Below are 9,514 nucleotides of genomic sequence, written 5' to 3'. Positions count from 1 at the left end.
GCTTAAGAGATTGATTAGAAAAACTTAGAAGGGACCAGGTCTAACCGTAGCAAAATCCCAGAATATCTCTTCTGAGATTTGACCCAAAATAGTGAGAGTTGCTTTTAGAGTGTTTTGCTTATTTGGGTAATGCAGCTGGAGGCTGAAATACTCCTAATCTAGGCATTAAATGATGGGATTTGGAGATTAATTTTGCCTAATAGGATTAGAGCATGTATGAGGACTAGAGATCTTGCTTGCTGCAACTAGGAACAAAGCTTAAGAGGGTTGGTTGACACTCTAAGCCAAGTGTCAACCATTGATGCATTTGCTGAGAGCTTCTACTGGACACCCTTATGCTTTCCAAAACACTTTTCCCTAATTTTTCCCTTTTGGGATTTATGGGTTTGGTTCATGAATCAATTACATACGTTTTTAGTAATAAAATAAAGGCGTAAATGCACTTTTAGTCCCCTACATTTTATACTTTTTCCATTTTGGTCCCTATATTTTGTTTTTACCACTTTTAGTTCTTAAACCAATTAACACCGGACATTTAGGTCATTTCTGTCACCTAACTAACAGCAAAAACTGACGTGGCTGATGGTGGAATAAAAAAAATAATACAATCACATAGAATATAATGCCACGTTAGCATATAAATTTAAAAAATTAATTTATTAATTTTAACTAAATAAAAAGCAGAACTAAAACCAAAAATCACTAAAATTAAGATCTAAAAAGTATCTTGACTCAATGATCACTTCTGGGAAGAGATCATAAACTGGGTTCAAATTATTTTCTCTTCCTTCTCACTTTATTAAATTAGTTTTTCTTCTTCTCTCTCTCTCTCTCTCTCTCTCTCTCTCTCTCTCTCTCTCTCTCTCATCTGTGTCTCTCACTTTCTATCAAATTTTCTCATTCTCTCTCTCTCTCTCTCTCTCTCTCTCTCTTTCATTTGTGTTTCTCACTCTTGTGGTAACTAGTGGTGCAGTGGCTCATGGTGGTTATGGTGGGTGGTGGTTGGGGTGGATGGGTTAAGATTGGGGTGGGGTGGGTTGAGTTGGTCTGGGGTGCGTGGGTTGAGACCGACTAGGGTGGCTTGAGTCGGGGTGGCTGGGGTTAAGTTGGGGGTGGGTGGGTTGTGAGTCGGCTGGGATGGTTGGAGGTTGGGTTAGGTTTAGGTCAGGCTGGGGTAGGTGGGTTAAGACTGGCCGGGGTGGCTTGAGTCGGGGTGGATGGGGTTGAGGTTGGGTTGGGGTGGTTGGGTTATGAGTTGGCTGGGGTGGGTAGAGATCGGGGTGGCTGGGGTTGAGACCAAGTTGGGTTTGGTTGTGGCGGTTGGGATGGTGGGTTGTGGCGGCTGTGATGGTGGGTAATGGTTGTTTAATCGGTGGAGGTGGCGGCTGGATTTTTCTGTGTTTGGGTAGAAAGAAAATTTCTTGGTTTGGGTTCCAGTGGAAAGAAAATTTTTGGGTCTGTGTTTAAGCTTGTTGTTTGGGTTTGTGTTTATGTTTGTTGGTTGGGTTTGATTGGTGGAGGTGGTGGCTGGATTTTTCTGTGTTTGGGTAGAGAGAAAATTTCTAGGTTTGGGTTTGATTGGAAAGAAAATTTTGTGTTTAGGTTTGTGTTCTTGAGTTCTTTAATTTGGGTTCGAGTTCTTGCTTTCTTCATGTTCTTCCTAAAAACTAATGAGTTTTTTTATTTTTTATTTTTATTTTTATTTTAATATTTGTTTTTAATTTAATTAATTAATGTGTGATTATATTATTTTTTTTATTTCATTGTCAGTCACGTCAGCTTTTGTTGTTAATTGGGTGACGGAAAGGACCTAAATGTCAGACGTTAATTTTTTAGGGACTAAAAGTGGTAAAAACAAAATATAGGGACCAAAATGGAAAAAGTGCAAAATGTAGGGACCAAAAGTGCATTTACGCCTAAAATAAATTATTTAGTTGAGGATTTCATGAGTTTGGAGGTCTTGGTTATGGCTTCCTTGAGTTGTGACCAAAACTTGGAGAAGAAGGGTATTTATTGCCCACTAGCTTTTAGGTGTCATCTCAGCCTTTGGTACTGTTTATGTCAGAATTTGCAGAGAGGTTGATGGGACAGTTGGTCAGCTCCTAATTTGGTTTAGGAGCTTTGTTGCTTCTTGAGGTGTTTTCCAGTGGAAGGCAAAACTAAAGAGAGTTCTTCAACTGGGTCAGTTTGCACACAGGAGTTGTTTTGACTAAGATTTCATTTTGGGATTGGCTATAAGGGCTGAGTATTTTGATAAGCCTTTGACTTGGTGGTTCTCTCCACCTAGGCCCATCCTTTTACTTACTCATTGTGACCTCTACAAAATGGACAAAGCTACCATATATTGCCATGAATTTTTATTCCACATGAGGTTTAGTCATTAGTAAAAATGAAATATATTCATGAGCTCTAATAAATATTTATGATAGGGTTTGGGTATTGTGAGGGTAAACGAGCCGAGTAAGAGTGTTAGGCCGTGGGCCATGCTTGAGGACCTATAGCAGCCTTAGAATGGTTAAGAGGTTTAATAAGTATCGAGGTCAATGAGTTGAGGAGAAGAAAAAATGATAATGAGTTGTTGGTGTCTCTCGAGGAGCCAGGCTTCCTCGGGAAAGTATTGTGGAAGGTTGGAACTCGAGTGCCTAGAGGATACTGTGCAAGGAACAATTGTACTTCTGAAGATAAGTTTTCAGGGAAAGGAGCCAACAATAACCTATGAAATATCAGAGAAGATGGTTGCTACCACCACATTAAATGTTTTGCACCTAACCAACTGGCCACATTTATGTGGAGATGACCCTTGAGCAAGGATATCTCAGTTTACAGCTACTCATAAAGCTTCCAGGAGATTTTTGATGGGACAAGTATCCAAAAGATTGCTTACACGATCAACAAGTGGAAGGCTGGGATTGAAAAGAATAGAACTATGTAAGGAAAAGGCCCCTCTAAGAAATGGGGCATGTAATGAGAGAGAGAGAAGAAGAAGAGCAAAAGAGAAAAGAACACCTTGTATTGAAATAACTTGATTAAATATAAAAACACTTCCTCCTCGGACATGACTGAGGAAAGCTTTCCTTAAATATTGTGTTTGTCTTCTTGGCTTGAATTCGAACAATTAAGGCCCATATTTGATTTATTGAGCTACGCTCTTATCTAGCCCATTCTCTTACAAATATATTGTGTTGGGCCCTTATCCACTATTAGTAAATAGGAGGTCAAATTCAAGTCCTTATAGGAATCAATTTCCATGGGCTTTAAATAACAATCTGTATAGTTTCTCATAATTTTTGTCATGGATTATTTTGTAATGTTATTTTCTTTGGGGCTAAATCGTAACCTCTAATGTTTCTTGTGAATAATATTTGCCATGAGTTTTAATAGAGGCAATATCCATGAGTTTCAAATAAAATAGGTTAACAACCACTATAGTGGAATAATGTGATATTCTCATGGGTTTTTCTATAGATAATCATAATGGGCTTGTAAGGTGAATAATTACCATGAGTTTTGGAAATAAATATTATAAATGTTATGATATGAGATAAATAGCGACCATGGGTTCTTATATAAATTTCATGGGTTTATAATACGGTATGAAATAAATAAATGTCATGGGTTTAAGATAAATAATCATAACTTTTCATGAGTTTTTATATTAGTAACACAAATTCATAATTTTCCATGGGTTTGATATATGTTTGCCAAGATTTTTTGGAAAAATGAATAGTGTTACATAACATAAATAGTTACCATGGGTTTATAATATAAATAGATTTCATGGGCTTGTAATATTATTGTAATAGGTCTAAGAACTTAAAACATTGTTCTTCATTGGACTTTAAGTGAAATACTTATGATATAGTATTTTGCCAAGTATTGATAACCTTGGGTTTTTTACTAAATAATTCCAAGTAGCTAGCTTGGACTTTTAATAGTGTCAACATAAATTGAACTTTTGATATTTCCAATGAGAATTAGGCTTTTGAAATATTGTCAATCATAAGTAGCCTTGGGTTTTAAAAAGAATGTGATGTGTGCATTGGGCTCATAGGACTGGTTTTGGGCTTAGCTGAGTAATGATAATGAAATTGAATAAGATATGATTTTATTGGGCTTTTGTGATAGTTTATATCGTGACCCAATTTAGATAATGAAACAGGAAATATTTGTGGGCCAATGGGATGAGAAATATTCATGGAGGCCCAAAATAATTTATGAGTGATATTTTGGTATTTTTTTGTGAATAAATAAATGTGATTAAATAGGATTGTGGCACGTTGCATGAGTGAAAAAATTGTACTTCAACAATATTTATGGTTCAAATCTTCCCACCCATTTGTAACAATCAATTTATTAAAAAAATGGCAATTGAGATTATAACCTCCCTTTAGAGAAATGGTATGTTTACAACATTTTTACAACAAATTTTAAGTGATAAGTTGTTATTGATTGTTATGGGTAGGTAAAAGATAATTTAAGTTGCGAATTCAAATTAGAACTAATAAAAACTTACCACTTATAATTTGTTGTGAAGTGTTGTGGGCGTAGCACTTCTCTATAATTTATAAGAGCTTATAATCTAAACAAATTTGACTCAAAAACTTATAAATTTACCAAACTTATACCAGGTAATTTTTTTTTTTGATAGGATATACCAAGTAATATTTTTTTTTATAGGAAATACCAAGTAATATGAATAGTTATAAATTGTAGGATTTTATTTTTTTAAATAAGTTAATTTATTTGTTGAAATTCGGCTTTTATTAGCTTAATGTAATTTTAATAGGACATGACATTACCACTTTTTTTTTTTTTTTGGGTTGAGAATAGAGGTCACTATGGAGTGCAGGGATATCAAAACTATTATGTAACAGATAAAGGATGAAAAGTTCCATAGGTTTTGAGGTCATGACAATAATTTAACAAGAAAACTGAAGCCTTTCTACTTCATTTCACAACTGTATCCCATTCATAAAGACTTCAATCACCACAAATGTCCATTGTCCAAGATATACATGATTGAGTTAAACCAAAGTTCAAAACGTACAGGTATGTGAGAGTAGTAATATTTCCCAACTCCTTTGGAATTTCCCCTGATAAGCGATTCACAAGAACAGAGCTGCACATCACTTGCTGGTTAATTTAAGATAAAAGCAAATAGATATAAATTTTATCAATATAACTTTACATAAGCTCACATAAAAGTTAATTGTGTTGAAGCCCATTCCAGTGGTATTGTTCCGTTGAGATAGTTGTACGCAAAATCACTACAATTAGAGGAAGACTGGTGTAAATTGAAAAGCACTGGAAAAAAATGTCTTTATTCAAACCTTGTGAATTGTGCTAGAAATTGGTGCTGCAAATATTACCATCAAACATGTAATTGAAGCATTTCAAAACGATCTTACATTTCTCGGAGGTGAGGAAGTTTGACAAGTTGAGGTGGAAGCATGCCAGGAAGACTATAACCCTTTAGCACTCTATACACATGAGAAATAAAATATTGAGTCTTGGCAACTATTATCATGAAAAGTAAATCAATGATAACATGCTAAGAGATTTAAACAGATTGCTTTTAAAAATAATGTTTACTGGACTAAATTTACAATGTATGGTCCACAACAAATTTTTTCAGTTTCATGATAAAAAGTATTTACAATAACAATATATAGAAGAGTAACTTTTAGACTTGTATCCATCATGTGGAGACATAGAATGATGCATAAGATAGAAGAATTGCAGTAAAAGTAATTAGTAATAAGCTGAGGGAACTATACATCTTTACGACATTACAGACAGTGTTGTTGTTCTCAAAGTGACAATCACAATTGATGCTGCTCTCAGCATTCTCTGGTGGCTCTGGTGTTACCCCAATAATTTGGCAAGAATTAGCATCAAACCTCCAATCCTTCACACCCATCGTACTAGTTATTTCTTTGAGTGCATCAACTAAACAACATCCACAATCAAATAAACATAACATGTCGAATCAGTGCTGTACAACTGCACTAATGTAAAACAATGACAATTCAAATTGATTCCCTATTTTGGCTACATGAACTTTAAAATTCACATTAAAAAGCACCAAGGAAGATATTTATCTTCTCATTTGAGTAATACAATTTTTGCTGCCTAATTTCAGATTGGAAACACAGTTAGCTTAACCTTGTCCAGTAGTTCTAACTTCTAAATACCCAAGACTTGAAGAGAAATAAGAGGAACATCAAGGACATTTCTACCATTCTACACTTAAATTTAATTTCCCATTTTGTTTATACCTTTCTCTTTTTCTTCTTTTTTTCCTTGAAGGGACACATCAGCTCATAATCAAATAGAAACTAGAGCATGTAGATTGATTAGAACTCCCAAATGATAACAAATTTAGACTTTTATCAACCAAATTTCATGAATTAATTCCTACAATTCTCCAAATCACTTCTTCCATACAGAACATTGTGGAGGAAAATATGAAAAGTAATAATTCAATACGACTTATAAAAACCACTACAATTGGGTTTTCAAAGTAGATTACTCCATAAGGGGGAAAAATCAATTTTTTATAATTATGTGATTTTCAGACCAATAAGGACATGAAAAAACCACAGAGAATGGAACTTAGACACTCTAAACACAGACAACCAGAAAATCAACACTAGTGAATTACTCTATAGTCATATATCTCAATGCAAAAACACCCATTTGTCCTTTTGGTCACCAAGAAGATTATTTCGGTTTCTTCTAACGAAAATGACAAGCTCAACCCAACTAGTCCAACCAGTTATGGTGACACCCAGTTGGACCAACTTCCCAAGATTCAAAATTTTCATTTTCCTCAACAATTAGAATGGAAGTATTATAGACCCCACCAAAAAACAAGAGAGATAGAGAATGGAAGAGTTAGCTGGTACCTTCTTGTTGGGGTACCTGTGCCTCTGCGGATCTCTTCAACCAGAAGCAACTCAACGCCATAATCATGAAGACAAAGAAGAAGTTTCTTCCCTGCATGATGATCGAGAACTGTCAAAACTATTGGCCCCTGAAGGGTACTAGTACAACTTAAAAGTATGCTTTGAAAAGTGAGGTTTTTTTTGAAAAGTATGCTTTGAAAAGTGAGTTTGTTTGTACACACTGACTTTTTTGGTTTTGTAAAAGCTTAAGTATGAGACAGTCCAAAGCTCTGAGCATACAAAAGCAAAATTATACAATACATTATCAAGTTGCATTAAATTAGCGTGTGTGACTGCAACAAATTGTCAAAATATTGTCCCCTTTTCAATGTTCAGTTTTTTGTTTTCAAGTGGGATTAAAATTGTCATATAAATCCTGTCTCGCCCATTAGACAATAAATTTTGTAATATTTTCACAGCCTGGCGAGTTTTGAATAGTGTGAGTATTTTATTCTCTTCATTCTGGCTTTTTGGTACGTCTGATTTAGCTTTACTTTGATTCAATTTAGCTTTAAAACAAAACAAATAATTTTTTTTTTGGGGATAATATATAGGACTCTCTGAGTCTCTTCATAGTTCATACCCCCAAAACCACAAAACCAAGAGAGAGAGAGAGAGCTAAAGACATAATTCATTGAGAAAAACATTAATAAAGACAAGTGTTTGACACACTTTTCATTGTTGTACGAGTTACTTCACTTCACTCTACGTCTATGCCAAACATAAATGCATGTGCAAGTGTTTCAACGTCTATTGCTCGCTGGCTCTTCTTAAGAGTTGAAGTACACAGTGGCAATCGGTAAACCCAAATCGAGTTGTGTTGCAAAGTCCATAAACAACGCCAATATGTAGCCGTGAATTCCAATTGGGGGTCGAGGCCCTACATAAGGCAGTATGTCCACATCCCATTTCAGTAAGTCCATAAACCGTGATTTTGATATTTTATGTCCAGGCAGTGTTTGTCGCAACACGCCTGTTTGCCCATGCACTTTGGTCTGCAAGTGCAAACAACTGAAAACATGCATTGAAAACACGATTTCGTGTTTTCAACTCATGTTTTCATTTGTTGTACAACAGTGTGTTCGAGCACATTGACGTACAAGTAACAAGTTTTTTAGTTTTTATTTTAAACAAACAAAATAAATAATATTAAAAAATCATCAAAATTTTATGATTTAGAAATATTTTGCTAAAATATTAGTATTATATACCATCATTCAAAATTAGAAGATAAAATATTATAATAGGTTCTAGTTAGCTCAATTGATAACTTCTTCTTTGGCACCATTGTAAGCAACAATATAACAATTTTGAGATTTTTACAAATTTCACCCTTCACTTTTTATGTGGATTTCAATTTAATCAGTGGACTTTTTATTTGAACAGTTAACTCTTGGACTATAGAGAGAGTTTAAAAAAAATAAAAATAAAAACTCTTGGATTATAGGTTTATGCTCAAAGTTCTAAACTGCTGTTAGCATTTTTCAGTTAAGTCGAACAAATCATGAAATTGGCTCATAGTAATAACAACATTTCAAAATTGAGAAATTCTAAGGAAAAAAAAAAAAAATCTTACAATATTCTTATAATACCTTTGTTTTGAGTTGTGATGGGTCCCATTGAATATAATTTTTTTTTTAATTTTGACCTATGGTAATTTGATACCTCACTTTGTAAATATTGTATAATTTTGTTGTATCTATAGAAAAACTCTTTAAAATTATTAATGTTATGCTACAATACAAACATTATCATATTGCATTAAATCATGTGCACTCCACTTTCTTAATTTGTAAATTTTCATCATGGAATACTAATAAAGGGTTTTTTTAATAAAAGAATACTAATAAAATATTTAATTTGTCACAAACCTAATATCACAATCCTATCCTTTTGTAAAAATTTTAAAGACAAAATAAAAATCTTACATTATTTAACTTAATTTAATTTGGGCTAATATCAAATTATATTCCGTAAGCTTATGCTTTTGTTTATAAAACTGGAAAAGATGATTGGGAGGTCGGGGAGGGCATTATTAAATATTAATCTTCTTTTTAAAAAAAATATTAATCTTCTTTTTTTTTTTGATAAAAAATATTAATCTTATTATTGTAAGGTACCGTACATTAGTCGCCGCCATTAGTGCCACGTTGTATGTAAACTCACAACTCCCCCTTTTTTCTTTTTTATTTATTTTTTCTTTGGGTTTGGATATTTTATTTTGCAGAAAAGACTACCGACGCATGTACATGTTTCCATATTGGTAGATAGACAGTGTAAAAATGTTTCCACATTTATGTACTATAATATTACTGCACGTTTCCATCAAATATATATATATATATATATATATTTTGCTAATCATATATATATGGACTCAAAAAATATTCCCTAAAAAAAAACTTTTTTTTCTTGAGGGAGGAAAATATATATTTTTTTTAAAATATATATGTACACGTTTTAATTTATTTATTTACAGTAAATCTAAGGGAAAAAAAAATATTTCGAGTATAAAGACTAAAGAGATACTTTATAAAGAAAGCCAATTAGACATTGAAAAGATAAGG

General features: G+C 33.4%; 1 protein-coding gene across 1 annotated transcript; it reads right to left on the bottom strand.

The window, feature by feature from the left end:
- Positions 1–4,965: 4,965 nt before the first annotated feature.
- On the bottom strand, positions 4,966–7,107 carry LOC136066671 (probable LRR receptor-like serine/threonine-protein kinase RFK1). The gene is made up of 5 exons (XM_065771356.1): positions 6,909–7,107; positions 5,778–5,949; positions 5,409–5,480; positions 5,199–5,267; positions 4,966–5,119 (listed from the first exon to the last, which is right to left on the bottom strand). The coding sequence occupies exons 1-5, from the start codon at positions 7,003–7,005 to the stop codon at positions 4,981–4,983; spliced, it is 549 nt and encodes a 182-aa protein (XP_065627428.1). The 5' UTR covers positions 7,006–7,107; the 3' UTR covers positions 4,966–4,980.
- Between the last annotated feature and the right edge of the window lie 2,407 nt (positions 7,108–9,514).

Source organism: Quercus suber, unplaced genomic scaffold, assembly GCF_002906115.3.
Source record: "Quercus suber isolate HL8 unplaced genomic scaffold, Cork oak 2.0 scaffold_42, whole genome shotgun sequence".
In the NCBI taxonomy this organism is placed as follows: domain Eukaryota; kingdom Viridiplantae; phylum Streptophyta; class Magnoliopsida; order Fagales; family Fagaceae; genus Quercus; species Quercus suber.
The sequence above is the reverse complement of the archived record's forward strand: the minus strand, read 5'-3'. Positions and strand labels throughout refer to the sequence as shown.